The sequence below is a fragment of the Conger conger genome, chromosome 5 (assembly GCF_963514075.1).
Source record: "Conger conger chromosome 5, fConCon1.1, whole genome shotgun sequence".
Lineage (NCBI taxonomy): Eukaryota > Metazoa > Chordata > Actinopteri > Anguilliformes > Congridae > Conger > Conger conger.
In genome coordinates, this window is record NC_083764.1 from 62,551,818 (window position 1) to 62,573,528 (window position 21,711).

Sequence of the window (21,711 nt, forward strand, 5' to 3'; positions counted from 1 at the left end):
GGGCCCCCAGTCGAAATCATCAAAACAACAAATACACCAGACACCCAGGTGAGCCCAGAGTGCAGCTCTCCTGGTCTGAATGTGACACCTGATGGACTGAGTCGTTAAACCTGTTCAGAGACTTGATCTGTAAAGGACATTGTGTTCGGGTTGGAAAAAAAAAGAAAAAGAAAAATAACAATACAGTGAATAACTTTGTGTTCTGTAAAAGGCAAGTGTTTGTTCAAGAAAAAAAAAAGTGGTTGTTTTGAAAAAAACAAAAGGGTACAAATTTAAAGTTTGTTTTCTGATAAGGTACTTAATGGCTGGTTGATAATTATTCCTAGACCATAGAAGGGCAGTTGCTGTTATTTACACTGAAGAATTTATGTTTCTAAAAATGAGCAAGGATGTTTAAAAGGGGGAGATGTCAAGGGATGCTTTACGACATGTTTTATGATATATGTTGCGACAGTTACGGTCGTGTGAGGCAGGAAGTGACTTGCAGGGTTGTTGCTGAGACGGGTGTTAAGAGAGCACACAGTCAATAAAGACATGTGTTGAAACCACAAGAACTCTCATCCTTTTTAGAAAAAACAAACAGGTTTATTACAGGTTACATCTAAGGGTTTCATACAGTCAGAACCCTTATAATGTACCTTCGGGAACTACACATCATTCTGTCCTTTACATGAGTTCTGTTAGTCGTTTTAGTCCTAAATCTACATTTTCTCCTACTCGTAATAACAAGTAGTCCATCATAGCTTTTACTAAGAAAGTTTCTTCTGGCATAGAATCTCTATTTAAAAATCAATTTAATTCCCAGAGGATCAACCTTAATAAGGAAGAAAATGCTGCCCTACGATGGCTTTCTAACATTGATGAACCTTCCCTCTCTTGCAGTGTTGGTGAAGATATTTTATGCAGGAAGTGTCTCTGATAACCAGGCGTGTCTACCAGGAAGTATAAGTTTCTCACACACAGAGACGCTTCAGTTACACTGGGAATCTCAGGATATGATCTCACTGCATATTCTTCAGAAATTAAGGAACTTCTAGAGATAGAAAAACAAAAACAGACTGAGAAGCAGACATTTAAAGAGATGTATTAAGTTTACCTGCAGTTAGAGCAGGAAGTAAAAGTGAAACTAAACTGCAGATTTAGCAGAAGCCATTACTGAGCTCAGAACAGACGGAGACAGAATGGCGTCTGGATCTCCTTCTCTCCTGGAAGAGGAGCTCACCTGTCCTGTGTGCACTGAAATCTTCAGGGATCCTGTTGTCCTGAGTTGCAGTCACAGCTTCTGTAAGGCCTGTCTGCAGCAGTACTGGGATCAGAAGGGATCTCTGGAGTGCCCTGTTTGCAGGAGAAGATCTTCAAAGGAACTTCCTCTCCCTAACCTGTCTCTGAGGAATACCTGTGAGGCGTTCTTAAAGGAGAGAAGTCAGAGAGCTAAAGCAGGATCTGAAGTGTTCTGCAGTCTGCACAGTGAGAAACTCAAAGTCTTCTGTTTGGAGGATCAAATACCCATCTGTGCTATCTGTCAAATTTCCAAAAAACATGAAAACCACAAAATGCGACCAGTTCAGGAGGCAGCAGAAGAATATAAGGTAACTGGTTATAACACAATTTACACATTCATAATTTATTTGATTAACTTTATATTTAACAAATTTCATCAGAAAATTGTTGATTGAAAATGATTTGTTTTGCTGTCACCTACGTAGCCCTTGGTGAAGGTTATCAGTTTAACTGAAAACAGAAGTATAATTAACATTAAATATTAAAATGTTTCATGATTTCACATTCTAATGTCAGTATTTACTGTATTTCCAAAGTGAAATGATCTGCAAAAGGAGCCATTTTAGTTCTCAGGCCTGACTGCAGTTGGAGCTCCTCACTAGGTGTCACATGACTGACAGAGAGAGACAGGAGGGAGGGGCAGGAGTGTGGAGACGTTCTCAGAGCTGTGTTAGGGAGCATTGCTCAGCATGGGACAGTCGGGGTCAAAGTTCATGCTCAGATAAATGTGTCTGACACAATGTCTGTTGGAAGGTCTAAGATGGAAGATCACTGTTAATGTGTCATGAGAGACTAAATATACATTGTAGAATATTTTCATTTTAAAACATCTGGATATTGAATGCCTCACCGCAATGGTTTTGGGTTTGAATCCCGGTCAGCCAGGGCCTCTCTGTGTGGAGTTTGCATGTTCTCCCCGTGTTTGCGTGGGTTTCCTCCCACAGTCCAAAGACATGCAGGTTAGGCTGATTGGAGACTCTAAATTGCTAGTGGGTATGAGTGTGTGAATGAATGGTGTGTGTGCCCTGCGATGGACTGGCGACCTGTCCAGGGTGTATTCCTGCCTTTCACCCAATGTATGCTGGGATAGGCTCCAGCCCCCCTGCAACCCTGTTCAGGATAAGCGGGATATGATAATGGATGGATGGATGGATGGATGGATGTTGAATTTTGTCTGTGAAAACAGAATAGAGCCATTCTGTCTCCCCTCTGTCTGAGCAGGGACTCTTGTGCTGCCTGTATTGCCAGTGAAGTTTACTGTCTGTCCGTTTCCTCAGTAAAGTGTGGACTCTGTAATTTCTTTCCAGGAGAAACTCAGCACTGCACTGGCTCCACTGCAGGAGAAGCTAGAAGCCTTTAATGCAGTGAAGCTAATCTGTGATCAAACAGCAGAGCACATCAAGGTACTGAACTGAGGCCTTTAAATCACAGTGTTGAAAATGCAGCACTGGATTGTGCTGAAATGATGGTGAATAATGTTTATTCCAGAGCCAGGCCCAGCACACAGAGAGACAGATAAAGATGGAGTTTGAGAAACTTCAGCAGTTCCTAAAAGATGAAGAGGCAGCCAGGATCACTGCACTGAGGGAGGAAGAGGAGCAGAAGAGTCGGATGATGAAGGAGAAGATTGAAAAGATGACAGAAGAGATATCATCCCTTTCAGAACAGATCAGAGCCTTAGAACAGGAGCTGGGAGCTGAAGACGTCTCATTCCTGCAGGTAAGACCTGTTCACTCTGTGTCTGTAGGACTCTGTGTACACTGCTGTTAATGCTCGCACACATTCATTTCTACAATATAGTATTCTCTATTCTTGCAAAAGTCATCAAATCTCCTCAGAACTTAATCAAGCAGAATTATTGTCTTGCAGGGAAAGTGTTTTAAATCAACGTTATCATGCAACATACACTGTACACATGTATAACAGTGTTAAAGCAGAACATTTATTTTTCTATGTCATATAATATCAAAAGTTATTTAAAGATATTAATGTGGTTCCTAACATGGTCTTAATGGACTGAGTATTGGCTACAGTGATAATAATTCACTCTCTTTATTTTAGAGCTACAAGGACACACAAAACAGGTAAACAAACTCCATCCTCTCTCTTCAGGTTAAATATCAAGAGTAGTTTATTAGCTCTGCAGTGTTCTATCAGTGAGCTACTGTGGAATGTGTTTGAAATGCCTCTCTCTCTGTAATAATTACTGCAGCTTTAATAATGACGATGGAGGAACATCTATATATATATAATAATATTGAAGCATTTGCCTCAAATATAAATACCCCCCTTCCCCCCTCCCACACTCCTGTGAGTGTGTGATTCTCAGTGGGGCTGTGAGTGTGTGTTTCTCAGTGGGGCTGTGAGTGTGTGTCTCTCAGTGGGGTTGTGAGTGTGTGTTTGTCAGTGGGGCTGTGAGTGTGTGTCTCTCAGTGGGGCTGTGAGTGTGTCTCTCTCAGTGGGGCTGTGAGTGTGTTTCTCCCAGTGGGGTCAGGCTGTGAGTGTGTGTTTCTCAGTGGGGCTGTGAGTGTGTGTCTCTCAGTGGGGCTGTGAGTGTGTGTCTCTCAGTGGGGTTGTGAGTGTGTGTTTGTCAGTGGGGCTGTGAGTGTGTGTCTCTGAGTGGGGCTGTGAGTGTGTTTCTCTCAGTGGGGCTGTGAGTGTGTGTTTCTCAGTCGGGAGGGGCTGTGAGTGTGTGTCTCTCAGTGGGGCTGTGAGTGTGTGTCTCTCAGTGGGTCTGTGAGTGTGTGTCTCTCAGTGGGGCTGTGTGGCAGAATGCTGGGAGGGATGGAGCCATTTTCTTACAGAATGAAGATCTGATGTTGCTGCTGATAATCTTCTATGGTAATGAAGCCCCGCCCACAGCACAAGTGACTCCTGAATATTATTGCAGAGCCCAGTGCACCCTGGGGGATCCAGAGAAGGTCTCAGGAGCCCTGATTGATGTGGCCAAGCACCTGGGCAATCTGAAGTACAGAGTGTGGGAGAAGATGCTGGGGACTGTTCAATACAGTGAGTACTGGGGGCAGGGAGCTCCACATTATCACTGTACAGGGGGAATCTTCAGCATCCTTTCCGCAAGCTGATGAAGCCAGTCAGAGTCATATTGGTCCTGTCTGTGTGAGAGCCCTGGAGTGAAGAGACTGAGCACCAGTCCTTAATCTCACTGATGCTCATAATAAAATGCTGCTTTAAGAGTGATAATGTATTTAAGGGGCTACAGAAACACTGACAGGCTTTGCTCCTTCTTACAACGATTATACTATCCTTGTGAAATCCTAAGAAATATTACTGTCTTTTGGTTCTGCTGCTTCTCTCACAGAGGCTATAATGGTTGTTGTTGTGAAACCCAGTTTATATCATGAGGACCCCATTGTGTCTGACGGTTTCCCTTTGTGCAGCTCAGTGCTGACGTCTCATTCACTGTCCCTTCAGCTCCTGTGACTCTGGACCCAAACACAGCACATCCCAACTACTCACTGTCTGAGGATCTGACCAGTGTGAGATGCAGTGATGAGAGACAGCAGGTTCCTGATAATCCTGAGAGAGTTGATGCTTGGTGGTGGGTGCTGGGCTGTGAGGGATTCAACTCAGGGAGACACTGCTGGGATGTAGAAGTCGGGGGTGAGGACTGGTGGGTGGGTGTGATTAAAGAGTCCATCAACAGGAAAGGGCGTGTGGATGTGAGCCCAGCAGGAGGAGTGTGGGGTATAGAGCTGTACTATGGGAAATACGCAGCCCTGACCTCCCTACCTACACGCCTCACTGTACAGAGGGACCTCCAGAGGGTCAGAGTGCAGCTGGACTGGGACAGGGGGGAGGTGTCATTCTCTGACCCCAGTGACAACACTCCTCTCTACACTTTTAAACACTCCTTCACTGAGAGACTGCTTCCATTCTTTAGAACTCAGGGGACTGTGCGGATCTGCCCACTGAAGGTGTCTGTAAGTGTAAAGTAGCACTGTGGCATTGTTTGTAAACATCAGTTGAAGTCAAAGGACTGTATTTAATCAACTCAGACCAGGTTTATTACAAATTTTATAAACAAAAACACAAAAAATGGCATTTATATAGCGCCTTTATCCAAAGCGCTGTACAATTAATGCTTCTCATTCACCCATTCATACTCATACTCACACTCACACTCACACTCACACACCAACGGTGATTGGCTGCCATGCAAGGCACTGACCAGCTCGTCAGGTACATTTAGGGGTTAGGTGTCTTGTTCAGGGATACTTCGACACAGCCCGGGCGGGGGATCGAACCGGCAACCCTCCGACTGCCAGACGACTGCTCTTACTGCCTGAGCCATGTCGCCCAGGTATATGGTGGTATTATAAGTACACTGGTGTGTGTGTAATGAGTCATTCCTGTGGTATATGGTGATATTGTAAGTACACTGGTGTGTGTGTAATGAGTTGGGTGTAATAAATACACCAGTGGAATCACTCCAGAGTGCTGCTCTTTTCCTGACCCGTCACCAGTGTGTCTCCCAGGTGTGTGATGAGGTAAGTCTCTCTCTCCGGTGCAGTATGAACGCAGACAGAGACAAATACGCCCCTCATACGCTGGGTTTGGGTTCATTCCACACTCACTTGAGCTGATCTGAGATCAGTTGAGAAACACAGAGCCATCATCATAAGCAGTGACGTGTGGTTGTGTCTTAAGCAGGGTCGTGGTAACACATAAAAGGCCATCGCCATGGAGACAGCAGCTGTAGTACAGTGTGAATGTCACTCAAAGGCAACGTAAAATCAATCAGTGTCATATTGGAGTGGTTTCAATCCAATTCAAAACAGGACAATACCAAACCGTCTTCTGTGTTCATTGCATATTTCTAGGATTTTTATGACTTCTATCGTTACAACCAGTTTCACGTCATGGGGAGCAAAAAATTGTGATCAGCTTCATTCATAATTGATGGCATTTGGCAGATGCTCTTATCCAGAGTGACATACAGTTGATTAGACTCAGCAGGAGACAATCCACCCGGGGAGCAATGTGTCTAATAATGTCTTTTTTTATGCATTCCATCAGTTCCCCTAGCTCCCCACAAAATGTTTTGTCTTCCACTTTTCATCAATAACTTGAAGGTTGTAGCTTAAATCTTGTAAAAGTACATCAAAACAGGAGTGTAAGCCTTAGATAACAGAACTGTGCTACAAGTGGAACGGCAGTTCCTTAGAAACGGCTCACTAGCGCTTTTTTTCCTCCATTTAATGTCTCCCCATGTGCTGATTTGTTAAGTGTATTGTGTTATGTGGACAATACAGAAATATTTTGTGGACGTCATGAAGACTTCCTGTTTCCCTACTGCACTCTCTGACTCAACATTGTTACATTACATGTGATTTGGCAGATGCTTTCATCCAAAGCGACTTACAGTTGATTAGACTAAGCAAGAGACAATCCTCTCCTGGAGGGCCAATGCTGGGCTAAGGGCCTTGCTCAAGGGCCCTATGGCTGTGTGGGTCTTATTGTGGCTACACCGGGATTAGAACCACCGACTTTGCGCGTCCCAGTCACTTACCTTAACCACTACGCTACAGACTGCCCTTCTTTGTGCAACAAGGAGGCTGTTCCAGCGCAAATGCAGATCTGTGAGCTGCTGTACTGCCCCCTGTTGGTGTCATCACATGCAGATCTGTGAGCTGCTGCCCCCTGTTGGTGTAATCACACACAGATGTGTGAGCTGCTGTGCTGCCCCCTGGTGGTTTAATGTGGAAGTGTCCCTCGCTGCCTGGCGTCTCTCCCGCCGTGTCTGTGCACGGGTGCTGCAGGTTTTCTGTCGAGGCAGAGCTCCACATGAGACGGCCTCTCTTAACTTGGGGTGTCAGCGACATGTTCCACAGACGCAGAGCCGACTTCAGACACGTGTGTGAGAAACGCACCTCTCACTGAGGCACAGTTTGCACACCTGTGCTGTGTGTTCCACAGCTCTGTCTGTGCGTCCTTAGTGTTTTTATTGGAGCTTAAAAAAAAGTGTTAAATAAAACATTCTGGCCATGAATACAGGGGTACAATAAAAATGTGAAATGTGTCTCATGGAACCAGCTCCAACACCCTCAACTGCAGATGTAGCTGGTGAAGAATCCATCAATCAAATTTACACCTTGTAAAAAAAACTCAAAAAACAGCCACTGCTACAAATTCGGTCCTGATTCATTGGCTCTTTGCAATGAGAATGACACTCCACCGCCCCCTCATGGCAGAAAGGCAAAACGGCAGTATTACTCCTATCAGCAAGCACACTTGAATTAATTCAAAGACTGTGTTATTATGTAACAGTTAACTATGGTTTCCTCCCATTCCCTGGGCTTAGAGCCACTGTATGTCTCCAAGGCTCTACAGAGAGCCAAGATGGAGGTCAATGAAAAGGGAGCCAAAGCATCAGTTGCCACAGGTGAGGGGGCTTTGACTGTGGTTCAGGACAGCCGCAGAGTGTGCTGCTGTTTGTTGGCACTGAGTGTGGAACAGAGGTGGAAAGTCCAGGGCTAGCATGAGATGCAGCACAACGTTCTCGTAGCAGAGGTGAGGCCTAGCGGCGTAGCCCAGGCCCACACTCCTTAACACTGGTGGAAGATCCCCTTCTCGCCTCATAATCGCTCACCTGAAGTGTCATGCTAGTTTGTGAAAGCTTGTGTGAGTTGGAGGTAACGGCTGGCAGTTTGCCTTCATGTGAAATTCTGACATTAAATTCGGGTGCCTCTTTGACCGTACCTCTCGTGTGTAATTCAAAGTGACCTGGATGTTACCGTTTGTAAGATGTGTAATCTCTCCGGTAAGCCGAAGGTAATTATTATTTGTCATATAATGTCAAGTGGCAGCCAAAGTTGGGTCCGCCCCTAACTAGGGCAGGCCTGGGTCTGATTGGTTGAGTGATGAATTTATTCAAATGAGTTAGTGATTGTGACATCAGCATTAGAATGCTCAGCTGAGAACATGCTAATGGCGTATGTGTGACCTCGTGCAGTAGAGTAGAGGGGGGTAGTAAGAGCAGTCGTCTGGCAGTTGGAGGGTTGCTGGTTCGATCCCCCGCCTGGGCTGTGTTGAAGTGTTCCTGAGCAAGGCACCCAACCCCCAAATGCTCCTGACAAGCTGGTCGGTGCCTTGTGTGGCAGACAGTCGCCGTGAGTGTGTGTATGAATGTTTATAAAAATTGATTGTGATTTAGGTCTTTTGTGCCTTGTTTCCCAGGTGACTCAGCAGCTGAGGGCCAGGTTCCTCCCCAGTCCCGTGGTCATTAAAAAGCGCACTGAAGGATAGAGAGAGAATACTTGGCACGAACGCCCAAGGACCGCAAAGTGTACACCTACGTAGCGTAAAGGAACACCTCGAACGGAGCGAGTGAAGGACCGGCAGAGAGAGAGAGAGAGAAGGGGAAAAAGAACTAAAAAAATAATCCCTTTGGCCTGTTTTGCGCATGGACTGGGTAGTCCCTTTTACCTATAAACACCGGGAAACTGACTCTTCCTTCCATTAAGAACAAACAAAAAAACGCAAAAGAAAATGAAAAATAAATGTAAAATTTAAAAAGATGGCAGAAAAAAAGAAAAAACAGTCCATGAAGTGTTGTAGATGATTTAAAAATGGGGCCTGGACTCCCAGCGCGAATTCTGAGCGGAGGACGGAGCGGGCCTCGGGCCGTGGAGTGTGGCGCCCCGTAGAGATCCACTTCAGAGAGAATTCCTCGGGAAAACTGTGAACGCTCCGCATTTCTCTTTTTTTTTGTTGTTGTTTTCAATACTGTATAAAATAAAAAAGGAAAAAACAGGAAAATAAAAAGGTGAATAAAAATGTAAATGCCAAACATGGATTTCTGTAGACAAATTTAAAAATGGCCGCCCCCTCTTTCCCCTACTTCTACTGCTGATGTGAAAAGGATTTGTTGCGCCATGCTAGCTCCGCTGGAACAGGAGCGATCGGAGGGGTAATTGTTCTTAAATTCAAATGCTGTTCTGCGCTCGATCGATCCAGATCCACCAGAAGGTGGGGTTTGCACGTTTTGAGAGTATGTCTTTACCGTACAAACTCAGTAAAGCGTAGATAAGTATTTGAATCCCAAACAGTTGTGTGTTTGACCCAGGTCTGATTACCCCTTATTCTACCTTACTGTGTCTCATTGGTCCCTGGAGAACTGCAAATTTACAAAATATAGTTCTTTAACCCCTCATTGGTTGCAAGGTTGTAAATTCTCTAGATATCCTACTTTCCACGTCCTAAATCTAAAGCAGATTTCGGACTGTGTTGTCATGGTAACGAGTGATTTTTTTTTTTTAACCCCAGACCCAGTGGTGCAATATTATATATTAAACAATATTATCAGTGGACCGATCAATTTACCATCAAAAAGGTCCTCTTTTTAATAATAAAAAAGAGAAATAAAAATAATTTTTTTGCCGTTTCGCAGGGGTAAATGCGCTAGTTACTGTTGTTGGTTGGATTTGGAATCATTCTGGAAAAGCTATAGATTTTATTTTTTTATTTATTTTATTTTTTATGTGTGTGACTTGTACAGTCGGTCAGCCCCAAAACATTTCTCTTCCTTTTTTAAATATTTGCGTCTTCCACACGCAGGTCACTGTGAATATAACGAAAGGAAATTAAATCGCTCCTTTGATTTTATTTATTTTTTTATTTTATTGTTGATTTTCTTGCGGTTGCATAAGAGTGCTCCTTGGTTGTTTTTTTTTGTTTGTGATTTCCCTTCTTTTAAAGGGCAGGTTTGTTTTTCTGTAGTTCCCTAACACCACTGTCTGCTGTGTCGAAATTGTGGGTTCACTGTAAACGGGTTTTACCGCCTTATTCCAAAATGGAATAAATTCTTTTTTTTCCTCAAAATTCTACACGCAACACCCCATAATGACAACATGAAAAAAAGAAAAAAAAGAAATCACATGTACATAAGTATTCACAGCCTTTGCTCAATATTTTGTTTGGCAGCATTTACAGCCTCAAGTCTTTTTGAATATAATACCACAAGCATGGCACACCTATCTTTGGGCAGTTTCGCCCATTCCTCTTTGCAGCACCTCTCAAGCTCCATCAGGTTGGATGGGGAGCGTCGGTGCACAGCCATTTTCAGATCTCTCCAGAGATGTTCAATCGGTTTCAAGTCTGGGCTCTGGCTGGGCCACTCACGGACATTCACAGAGTTGTCCTGAAACCACTCCTTTGATATCTTGGCTATGAGCTTAGGGTCGTTGTCCTGCTGAAAGATGAACCGTCGCCCCAGTCTGAGGTCAAGAGCGCTCTGGAGCAGCTTTTCATCCAGGATGTCTAAATGGTAAATGGTAAATGGTTGGCATTTATATAGCGCTTTTATCCAAAGCGCTGTACAATTGTTGCTTCTCATTCACCCATTCATACACACACTCACACACCGACGGCGATTGGCTGCCATGCAAGATGCCGACCAGCTCGTCAGGAGCATTTGGGGGTTAGGTGTCTTGCTCAGGGACACTTCGACACAGCCCGGGCGGGGGACCGAACCGGCAACCATCCGACTGCCAGACGACTGCTCTTACTGCCTGAGCCATGTCGCCCCCATGTCTCTGTACATTGCTGCATTCATCTTTCCCTCAATTCTGACTAATCTCCCAGTTCCTGCCACTGAAAAACATCCCCACAGCATGATGCTGCCACCACCATGCTTCACTGTAGGGATGGTATTGGCCAGGTGATGAGCGGTGCCTGGTTTCCTCCAAACATGACGCCTGGCATTCCCGCCAAAGAGTTCAATCTTTGTCTCATCAGACCGGAGAATTTTGTTTCTCATGGTCTGAGAGTCCTTCAGGTGCCTTTTGGCAAACTCCAGGCGGGCTGCCATGTGCCTTTTACTAAGGAGTGGCTTCCGTGTGGCCACTCTACCATCCAGGCCTGATTGGTGGATTGCTGCAGAGATGGTTGTCCTTCTGGAAGGTTCTCCTCTCTCCACAGAGGAACGCTGGAGCTCTGACAGAGTGACCATCGGGTTCTTGGTCACCTCCCTGACTAAGGCCCTTCTCCCCCGATTGCTCAGTTTAGACGGGCGGCCAGCTCTAGGAAGAGTCCTGGTGGTTCCAAACTTTTTCCGTTTATGGATGATGGAGGCCGCTGTGCTCATTGGGACCTTCAAAGCAGCAGAAATTTTTCTGTACCCTTCCCCAGATTTGTGCCTCGAGACAATCCTGTCTCGGAGGTCTACAGACAATTCCTTTGACTTCATGCTTGGTTTGTGCTCCGACATGCACTGTCAACTGTTGGACCTTATATAGACAGGTGTGTGCCTTTCCAAATCATGTCCAATCAACTGAATTTACCACAGGTGGACTCCAATTAAGCTGTAGAAACATCACAAGGTTGATCAGTGGACACAGGATGCACCTGAGCTCAATTTCAAGCTTCATGGCAAAGGTTGTGAAAACTTATGTACATGTGATTTCTTAGTTTTTTATTTTGAATAAATGTGCAAAAATTTCAAAAAAACTTCTTTCATGTTGTCATTATGGGGTGTTGTGTGTAGAATTTTGAGGAAAAAAATGAATTTATTCCATTTTGGAATAAGGCTGTAACATAACAAAATGTGGGAAAAGTGAAGCGCTGTGAATACTTTCCGGATGCACTGTAGATAATCGCACAAATAACTTGGTGTAACAAAGTAAAAATGTTCCTAATGGATCATGTACCTTATCATGTCATATAGCAACAGAGCTACACAGGAGCCTAACCAAGCCCAGCCTGGGCGCCACGGCGACCGTCTCCAATGGCGTTTTCGTGCAGAAGGGCTTGGCGATGAAGGGTCCCCTCCTCTCCTCTGTCCGGAGCATCTCCCAGTGTGGGAGCAGGAGCCTGCAGCCTGGACTTCTCCAACACCGTTCACACAGCCAGAACCATGAACCACTGGATCACGGACCGCACCAAGGGTCTCCCCCACGCGGGCGTGGCCGCCGCACAGGCGTGGGCGGGGCTCCTGGGCCCCAGGACTGCTCACCTGTCCCCAGGTGAGGACGTTCCCCTGTGACCCGCTAGAGGCTGTGGATACACCACTCTGTTCACATGCTAATGGCCCAGCTAACACAGAAACATTCTCGTAGTGTTGCCGCCACGTTGTGGCAATGTTGTGATGACATTGACAAAACATTCCAGTAACATTGGGAGAACATTTTGTGTTATCTGGGAAGTGTGTCTAATAATGTCTTTTTTTATGCATTCCATCAGTTCCTCTAGCTCCCCACAAAGTGTTTTGTCTTCTACTTTTCATCAGAGGGTTTTCATTGAAGGTTGTAGCTTAAATATTGTAAAAGTACATCTAAACAGGAGTGTAAATCTTAGATAACAGAACTGTGCTACAAGTGGAACGGCAGTTCCTTAGAAACGGCTCACTAGCGCTTTTTTTCCTCCATTTAATGTCTCCCCATGTGCCGATTGTGTTATGTGGACAATATAGAAATATCTTGTGGACGACACAAAGACTTCCTGTTTCCCTACTGCATTCTCTGACTCAACATTGTTACATTACATGACATGTGATTTGGCAGATGCTTTCATCCAAAGCGACTTACAGTTGATTAGACTAAGCAGGAGACAATCCTCCCCTGGAGCAATGCAGGGTTAAGGGCCTTGCTCAAGGGCCTGACGGCTGTGCGGCTCTTAATGTGGCTAGACTGGGATTAGAACCACCGACCTTCGGGGTCCCAGTCATTTACCTTAACCACTACGCTACAAGCCGCCCTTCTTTGTGCAACGAGGAGGCTGTTCCAACACTTCGACACACCCAGGGTGGGATCGAACCTGCAACCCACCGAGTGCCAGATGACTGCTCTTACCTCCTGAGCCAATGAGACGACTACTCTTACCTCCTGAGCCAATAAGACGACTGCTCTTACCTCCTGAGTCGTTGTGTGTTGGGATTTGGAATTAAGAGTATTTCTGCATATGCAAACATATGGCCAAAATACAGTATATTGCGGAATGTTGCTGCATTATTGATTCATTCTTTTACAATATAATCGTGTAAACATTTTAAAGTAAGACTTTGTGCTCATTGCTATGAGTGGACTGTGCTGAGACTGGGCTTCATCATATTAAATGTAGATAAAGGAAGGAAAAATGAAACAGAATCCTTGCTTTTATTTTCATTTTTGTCGCTCTTTTTGAAGAGTCCTCTTCGTTTGTTTTTTTGTTGGCGTTGTCCCTTCTTTTAAAGGGCAGGTTTGTCTTTCTGTAATTCTCAAACAGAATGGCCACCATGTCCGTTAGCTGTGAATCTCCAACCGGAATGAGCGCTGTGTTCACATTTTGGCTTCATCCATCCATCCATCCATCCATCCATCCATCCATCCATCCATCCATCCATCCATTATCTGAACCCGCTTATCCTGAACAGGGTCGCAGGGGGGCTGGAGCCTATCCCAGCATACATTGGGCGAAAGGCAGGAATACACCCTGGACAGGTCACCAGTCCATCACAAGGCACACACACACTCATACCTACGGGCAATTTAGACTCTCCAATCAGCCTAACATGCATGTCTTTGGACTGTGGGAGGAAACCGGAGTACCTGGAGGAAAGCCACGCAGACACGGGGAGAACATGCAAACTCCGCACAGAGAGGCCCCGGCCGACGGGGATTCGAACCCACGACCTCCTTGCTGTGAGGCGGCAGTGCTACCCACTGCACCATCCGTTTGAGCCATGGAATTGTAGTAGCGTCTGTTGCTGTGGATTTCCCTTGTGTAAGAAACGCTCTTTCTTTGAGCACCCTTTGCAGGTACAAAGCGAAACGTCAAGGTACTGCTGCTTCTGGAGTTGAATACGGTCCAACAACCTGAGACGAGTCGCACGAAAACGTCACGTGTCTGGGCAAGCTCGAGCAATCAGGCTGTGAACACCCTATTGACCTGCAGAGGGAGCCAGAGAGCAGCTGTGGGAGAAAAATATAATCTAGTACAATGTAACCTAGGATATATGTATCCAGATATGTACAATGCATATAGTTAGAAAACTGCTTAAAATAATAAATTGTGCTTGTGACAGATAACCAGCAAAAATGTAAGGGAGGGGTGAGTGCTCGACCACAGCTTCAGGAGATACGGCAGAACACTCTCCCATTCGGGGGTGCGCTCAGGTGCTTGTTATGATGGAAAAAGAATGAGGAGGAAGCGCACCCAAGGTCGGCTCCTCCTTAACCAGCCTAGGAGAAAAAACGGATGATAAATGTAAGTTTTGTAGTTACTGCAGCAGTGTGTTAATTGCAAAACAAATGTTACATGACTTAAAGAGCAGAAGTGGGCCCAGGAGTACAACGCGTGATGGAAAAGTACCGCTAAAATCTAGAGTGTATTCTCACATTGGTGTGATGCATTCTCCGTGCTTTGTTTTGCTGCAGTTCTAATAAAGTTAGTATTATTGTAGCTCTCCTTGCTGTGAAAGAACTGGGTTATTTTGAAAGGGAAAGGTTGTTTGCAAGACGTCGCCTCTCCAGGGAATTTCCCCTACACAGCGAGACACGGTCGCCCCGGGCGACCCTGCAGCCAATCACCTGTTGCTCTGTGGTGTCGCCGGTCACAACAGATCGTGCGGCACAACCACTGGAACACCGCCGTACGGTCCTGAGATCCAGGGGGGAAGTTTACGTGTCATAATACAAGTGTCTTTAATGACAACGTGTTGTTGCAGTGATAATATTTTCACAAATATATTTAATTTAGTTTTACTGTAATGCCCCTTATGTTGCGATAAATGCTGTAGCTCAGCGTACATGTAGGAAAATATCGGGTTAGCCGCCTGAGGCTCAGAGCGAAAACGCCGGATTCAACTCCTCTCCATCTGGACTGAAGACCCTAAGTTATTTTGTTGAATCGGGTGAATTGAGTCATCGCAAAGGAAGTGAGTAGGATTTTACCGCCCTGCGCACATACCTCAAATTCTGTACAAAGCAAACGTGGAGTCAGGTTAAAGTGGAGCAATTTACTAACTACACCATTGCTGCTGTGTACCTGTTAGAGCTTTTCAAAAGCTTAATTTATTTATATTAACCTTTATATCTCCTTTTTATCTCCTAGTCTAGTCTGAATGTATAGACTAAGATGTAACCCTAAACCTTTATTTTATATTTTATAGAGGTTTATATCTAGGGCTTTCGTACAATCAGAACCCTTAAAATATACCTTCGGGAACTACACATCATTCTGTACTTTATATAAGTTCTGTTAGTCGTTTTAGGCGTAAATCTACAATTTCTCCTACTCGTAATAACTAGTAATCCGTCATATCTTTTACTAAGAAAGTTTCTTATGACGTAGAATCTCTATTTAAAAATCTATGTAATTCCCGGAGGATCAACCTTAATACGGAAGTAAATGCTGCCCTACGATGGCTTTCTAACATTGATGAACCTTCCCTCTCTTGCAGTGTTGGGGAAGTTATTTTCAACAAATAATGAATTATTATTTTGTGGTGTAAAACTGCAGGCAGATCAGCCACTCAAATCTCAGTGGCACAATGCTGCCCCCTGCAGGAAGAGCAAAGTACAAGTTTCTCACACACAGACCCTTCAGTTACACTGGGAATCTCAGGATATGATCTCACTGCATATTCTTCAGAAATTAAGGAACCTCTAAAGATAGAAAAACAAAAACAGACTGAGAAGCAGACATTTAAATAGATTTATGAAGTTTACCTGCAGTTACAGCAGTCAGTAAAAGTGAAACTAAACTGCAGATTTAGCAGAAGCCATTACTGAGCTCAGAATGGCGTCTGGATCTCCTTCTCTCCTGGAAGAGGAGCTCTCCTGTCCTGTGTGCTCTGAAATCTTCAGGGATCCTGTTCTCCTGAGTTGCAGTCACAGCTTCTGTAAGGCCTGTCTGCAGCAGTACTGGGATCAGAAGGGATCTGTGGAGTGCCCAGTTTGCAGGAGAAGATCTTCGAGGGAATGTCCTCCCATTAACCTGTCTCTGAGGAATACCTGTCAGGCGTTCTTAAAGGAGAGAAGTCAGAGAGCTAAAGGAGGATCTGAAGTGCTCTGCAGTCTGCACAGTGAGAAACTCAAAGTCTTCTGTTTGGATGATCAAATACCCATCTGTGTTATCTGTCAAACTTCAAAAAAACATGAAAACCACAAAGTGCGACCAGTTCAGGAGGCTGCAGAAGAGTATAAGGTAACTGGTTATAACGCAATTTACACATTCATCATTTATTTTACTTTATATTTTACTAATTTAATCAGAAAATTCTTGATGATTGAAAATGATTTGTTTTGATGTCATCTACTGAGCCCTCGGTGAAGGTTATCAGTATAACTGAAAAAAGAAGTATAATTAACATTGAATATTAAAATGTTTCATTATTTCACATTCTAATGTAAGTATTTACTGTATTTCCAAAATGAAATGATCTGCAAAAGGAGCCATTTTAGTTCTCAGGCCTGACTGCAGTTGGAGCTCCTCACTACGTGTCACATGACTGACAGAGAGACAGGAGGGAGGGGCAGGAGTGTGGAGACGTTCTCAGAGCTGTGTTAGGGAGCAGTGCTCAGCATGGGACAGTCGGGGTCAAAGTTCATGCTCAGATAAATGTGTCTGACACAATGTGGTCTAAGATGGAAGATCACTGTTAATGTGTCATGAGAGATTATGTATACATTGTAGGGTATTTTCATTTTAAAACATCTGGATATTGAATGCCTCACAGCAAAGGTTTTGGGTTTGAATCCCGGTCAGCCGGGGCCTCTCTGTGTGGAGTTTGCATGTTCTCTCCGTGTTTGCGTGGGTTTCCTCCCACAGTCCAAAGACATGCAGGTTAGGCTGATTGGAGAGTCTAAATTGTCTGTGAGTATGAGTGTGTGAGTGAATGGTGTGTGTGCCCTGTGCTGGACTGGCGACCTTTCTAGGGTGTATTTGTCAGGGTTGGGAGTTAGTGACTGGATGTGGCCACCAGGGTTTCATTATCTTCACCTGGTCCTCGTTAGTGCCAGGGGAGCCTACCTCCTGAGGGTATTTAAAGCCCTCGCTGGCAGTCTGTCAGTGCTTTGGTGTCAACCGTTCGCTCTTGCACCAAGCTGGTAAGCACGCGGTAGACTAGGTGTGTTAGTGAGTCAGGTATTGTGCTGGTGCGAGGTTTTGTTCACTCTTAAAAGAAAAGGTAAGGAAGGTGTTCAGGTCGTGCGGTGTGTGCTTCTGATGCCTTCCTGAAGGTTATTTTTATTTCTAGCTCGTGTGAGCGTTTGGGTGAGGGACGTTGTGCCCGGTATTATATTTATAGTCCCCATCTTTACAGTATTCCTGCCTTTCACCCAATGTATGCTGGGATAGGCTCCAGCCCCCCTGCGACCCTGTTCAGGATAAGCAGGCTAAGATAATGGATGGATGGATGGATGGATATTGAATTTTGTCTGTGAAAACAGAATAGAGCCATTCTGTCTCCCCTCTGTCTGAGCAGGGACTCTTGTGCTGTCTGTAGGCAGTGAAGTTTACTGTCTGTCCGTTTCCTCAGTAAAGTGTGGGCTCTGTCATTTCTTTCCAGGAGAAACTCAGGACTGCACTGGCTCCACTGCAGGAGAAGCTAAAAGCCTTTAATGCAGTGAAGCTAATCTGTGATCAAACAGCAGAGCACATCAAGGTACTGAACTGAGGCCTTTAAATCACAGTGTTGAAAATGCACTGGATTGTCCTGAAATGATGGTGAATAATGTTTATTCCAGACCCAGGCCCAGCACACAGAGAGACGGATAAAGATGGAGTTTGAGAAACTTCAGCAGTTCCTAAAAGATGAAGAGGCAGCCAGGATCACTGCACTGAGGGAGGAAGAGGAGCAGAAGAGTCGGATGATGAAGGAGAAGATTGAAAAGATGACAGAAGAAATATCATCCCTTTCAGAACAGATCAGAGCCTTAGAACAGGAGCTGGGAGCTGAAGACGTCTCATTCCTGCAGGTAAGACCTGTTCACTCTGTGTCTGTAGGACTCTATGTACACTGCTGTTAATGCTCACACACATTCATTTATACAATATAGTATTCTCTATTCTTGCAAAAGTCATTGAATCTCCTCAAAACTTAATCAAGCAGAATTATTGTCTTGCAGGGAAAGTGTTTTAAATCAACTTCATCATGCAACATACACTGTACACATTTCAGTGTTAAAGCAGCAAATTTAATTTTCTATGTCAAAAATATAAAGTTATTTAAAGATATTAATGAGGTTTCTAACATGGTGATAATAATTCACTCTCTTTATTTCAGAACTACAAGGACACACAAAACAGGTAAACAAACTCCATCCTCTCTCATCGGGTTAAATATCAAGAGTAGTTTATTAGCTCTTCAGTGTTCTATCAGTGAGCTACTGTGGAATGTGTTTGAAATGCCTCTCTCTCTGTAATTATTACTGCAGCTTTGATAATGACTAAGGAGCAACATTAAAAAATATGAAAGTATTTACAATATTATTTGCCTCAAATATAAATACCCTCCCTTACCCCCTCCCACACTCCTGTGAGTGTGTGTCTCTCAGTGGGGCTGTGAGTGTGTGTCTCTCAGTGGGGCTGAGAGCGTGTGTCTCTCAGTGGGGCTGTGAGTGTGTGTCTCTCAGTGGGGCTGTGTGTGAGTGTCTCTCAGTGGGGCTGTGAGTGTGTGTCTCTCAGTGGGGCTGTGAGTGTGTGTCTCTCAGTGGGGCTGTGAGTGTGTGTCTCTCAGTGGGGCTGTGAGTGTGTGTTTCTCATTGGGGCTGTGAGTGTGTGTCTCTCAGTGGGGCTGTGTGGCAGAATGCTGGGAGGGATGGAGCCATTTTCTTACAGAATGAAGATCTGATGTTGCTGCTGATAATCTTCTATGGTAATGAAGCCCCGCCCACAGCACAAGTGACTCCTGAATATTATTGCAGAGCCCAGTGCACCCTGGGGGATCCAGAGAAGGTCTCAGGAGCGCTGATTGATGTGGCCAAGCACCTGGGCAATCTGAAGTACAGAGTGTGGGAGAAGATGCTGGGGACTGTTCAATACAGTGAGTACTGGGGGCAGGGAGCTCCACATTGTCACTGTACAGGGGAATCTTCAGCATCCTTTCCACAAGCTGATGAAGCCAGTCAGAGTCATATTGGTCCTGTCTGTGTAAGAGCCCTGGAGTGAAGAGACTGAGCACCAGTCCTTAATCTCACTGATGCTCATAATAAAATGCTGCTTTAAGAGTGATACTGTATTTAAGGGCTTTGCTCCTTCTTACAACGATTATACTATCCTTGTGACTCTGAGAAATATTATTGTCTTTTGGTTCTGCTGCTTCTCTCACACATGTATCTGAGGTTATTATGGTTGTTGTTGTGAAACCCAGTTTATATCATGAGGACCCCATTGTGTCTGACGGTTTCCCTTTGTGCAGCTCAGTGCTGACGTCTCATTCTCTGTCCCTTCAGCTCCTGTGACTCTGGACCCAAACACAGCACATCCCAAACTCTCACTGTCTGAGGATCTGACCAGTGTGAGAGGCAGTGAGGAGAGACAGCAGGTTCCTGATAATCCAGAGAGATTTGATTGGTGTTGGGTGCTGGGCTCTGAGGGATTCAGCTCAGGGAGACACTGCTGGGATGTAGAAGTGGGGGGTGAGATCTGGTGGGTGGGTGTGGTTAAAGAGTCCATCAACAGGGAAGAGCGTGTGGATCTGAGCCCAGCAGGAGGAGTGTGGAGTATAGTCCTGTGCAATGGGAAATACAGTGCCCTGAACTCCACACCTGAACACCTCACTGTGCAGAGGACCCTCCAGAGGGTCAGAGTGCAGCTGGACTGGGACAGGGGGAAGGTGTCATTCTCTGACCCCAGTAACAACACTCCTCTCTACACTTTTAAACACTCCTTCACTGTGAGACTGTTTCCATTTTTTTTGGCTGTGGAGACTTTGCGAATCTGCCCACTGAAGGTGTCTGTAAGTGTAAAATAGTACTGTGGGATTGTTTGTAAACATCAGTTGAAGTCAAAGGACTGTATTTAATCAACTCAGACCAGGTTTATTACAAATGTTAGAAACAAAAACACAAAATATAGTCTATTATCTGAAATGTAAATATAAACATTGTATTGTGCTTGATGAGAAATGTCACAGATTTTTCATATTCATCAATAAAAGCCAAGCAAATTTAAACTCTTAACATAATAGTAAGGCTAAGTTCTAGGTGATGCTCCTGTATGTGTCAGCGTTGGGTGCCATGTTCATATATATTGGGTCTGAGAGGAATGCTGAGATGAGTTTGTTATTGTTCCTTTGTGTGCACACAGTGTTCATCACTGAGTCCTCGTTTCCTGAACACGTCACCCCTCCGTCCACGTCTCCCACCTACTCCATGAGCGTCATCATATTCCTCATCCTGGGCTTTGCGGTCGCGGCCTGCTTCATCATCATCGCACTCAGCTGTCGGAGACGGAAGAAACTCTGGAAGAGCAGAAAAAGGTTTGTGAAACGAGGAAACAGTGACCACTGTTCTTACTTTGCAGTCACAGCACATTACGGGTTACCATCATGTATTAATCACTTTCATTCAATACATCATTTAAGGCATAATAAAAAGAGAAACAAGTGAAAGTTCATGATTTATGAAACTATTGATATATTATGCATCGTATACTGTATAGCATATCACATAACAATAACTATGGGTAGAATGTGTGGCGGTTTTTGTTAAATAACATGCAATTAATTTCATACAATTTAAAAAAGACAGTTATATTTTAAGTGACAAACGTACAGTTTACAAGACAAATGTAAAATTTGTATTCTGTGTGTGCAGCTGGAAATCAGGCATGCTAAATAATGGCCATTTTTAATCGCATTGTATTCCAGAGACAATAATACTAGCATGAATTAGTATTGAAAATACGTATTTTATGTTATTAACATTCTTTTTATTGCAAATATCGTTTTCAAGATAAAGTACATGACTGGGACCTAGAAGGTTGGTGGGTGTAGCCATAATAAGAGCTGTTGGGCCCTTGAGCAAGGCCCTTAACCCCACATTACTCCAGGGGGGATTGTCCTCTGCTTCGTTTAATCAACTGTAAGTCGCTTTGGATAAAACCATCAGCTCAATGGTGCATTAATATTTTTATTAAATTGATGCAGGATATCATCATTGAAACTGGTGACAAAGGCAGGTTTGCACCCCTTGACAGTGTCAGTGTGCTGCTGTTCATAAACGCGTTTCCGCTGATCCACAGGGAAATGGAAACTTCGGCACTAACCGCTCTGCCATCAGAACTCTTACTGGACAGACTGCATCCCAATCCAATGTACCAACGCTTGCCACTCCTGCTCAATCTCTCTGATATAACCTCAGAATGTTATTACTGAGTAATTCCTGTGGTACATGGTGGTATTGTAAGTACACTGGTGTGTGTGTAATGAGTTGGGGTGTAATAAAACACCAGTGGAATCACTCCAGAGTGCTGCTCTTTTCCTGACCCGTC

General features: G+C 44.5%; 2 protein-coding genes across 2 annotated transcripts; both read left to right on the plus strand.

Annotated features, from left to right (window-relative positions):
* The first annotated feature begins 973 nt into the window (after positions 1–973).
* On the plus strand, positions 974–8,817 carry LOC133129122 (E3 ubiquitin-protein ligase TRIM35-like). The gene is made up of 6 exons (XM_061242968.1): positions 974–1,589; positions 2,589–2,684; positions 2,770–3,034; positions 4,174–4,290; positions 4,714–5,222; positions 8,479–8,817. The coding sequence occupies exons 1-6, from the start codon at positions 1,182–1,184 to the stop codon at positions 8,545–8,547; spliced, it is 1,464 nt and encodes a 487-aa protein (XP_061098952.1). The 5' UTR covers positions 974–1,181; the 3' UTR covers positions 8,548–8,817.
* Positions 8,818–16,014: 7,197 nt separating this feature from the next.
* On the plus strand, positions 16,015–21,558 carry LOC133129123 (E3 ubiquitin-protein ligase TRIM35-like). Its single transcript, XM_061242969.1, has 7 exons — positions 16,015–16,422; positions 17,786–17,881; positions 17,964–18,218; positions 19,150–19,261; positions 19,671–20,176; positions 20,527–20,698; positions 21,463–21,558. The coding sequence occupies exons 1-6, from the start codon at positions 16,015–16,017 to the stop codon at positions 20,593–20,595; spliced, it is 1,446 nt and encodes a 481-aa protein (XP_061098953.1). The 3' UTR covers positions 20,596–20,698; positions 21,463–21,558.
* Positions 21,559–21,711: the final 153 nt, after the last annotated feature.

Excerpts from the sequence above, each read along its gene's own strand:
- LOC133129122 (XM_061242968.1), top strand. The coding sequence starts at position 1,182 with ATGGCGTCTGGATCTCCTTCTCTCCTGGAAGAGGAGCTCACCTGTCCT. Across the intron at positions 1,590-2,588 it reads AGGCAGCAGAAGAATATAAG|GAGAAACTCAGCACTGCACT; the intron begins GTAACTGGTTAT and ends ATTTCTTTCCAG. Across the intron at positions 2,685-2,769 it reads AAACAGCAGAGCACATCAAG|AGCCAGGCCCAGCACACAGA; the intron begins GTACTGAACTGA and ends TGTTTATTCCAG.
- LOC133129123 (XM_061242969.1), top strand. The coding sequence starts at position 16,015 with ATGGCGTCTGGATCTCCTTCTCTCCTGGAAGAGGAGCTCTCCTGTCCT. Across the intron at positions 17,882-17,963 it reads AAACAGCAGAGCACATCAAG|ACCCAGGCCCAGCACACAGA; the intron begins GTACTGAACTGA and ends TGTTTATTCCAG. Across the intron at positions 19,262-19,670 it reads GCTGGGGACTGTTCAATACA|CTCCTGTGACTCTGGACCCA; the intron begins GTGAGTACTGGG and ends CTGTCCCTTCAG.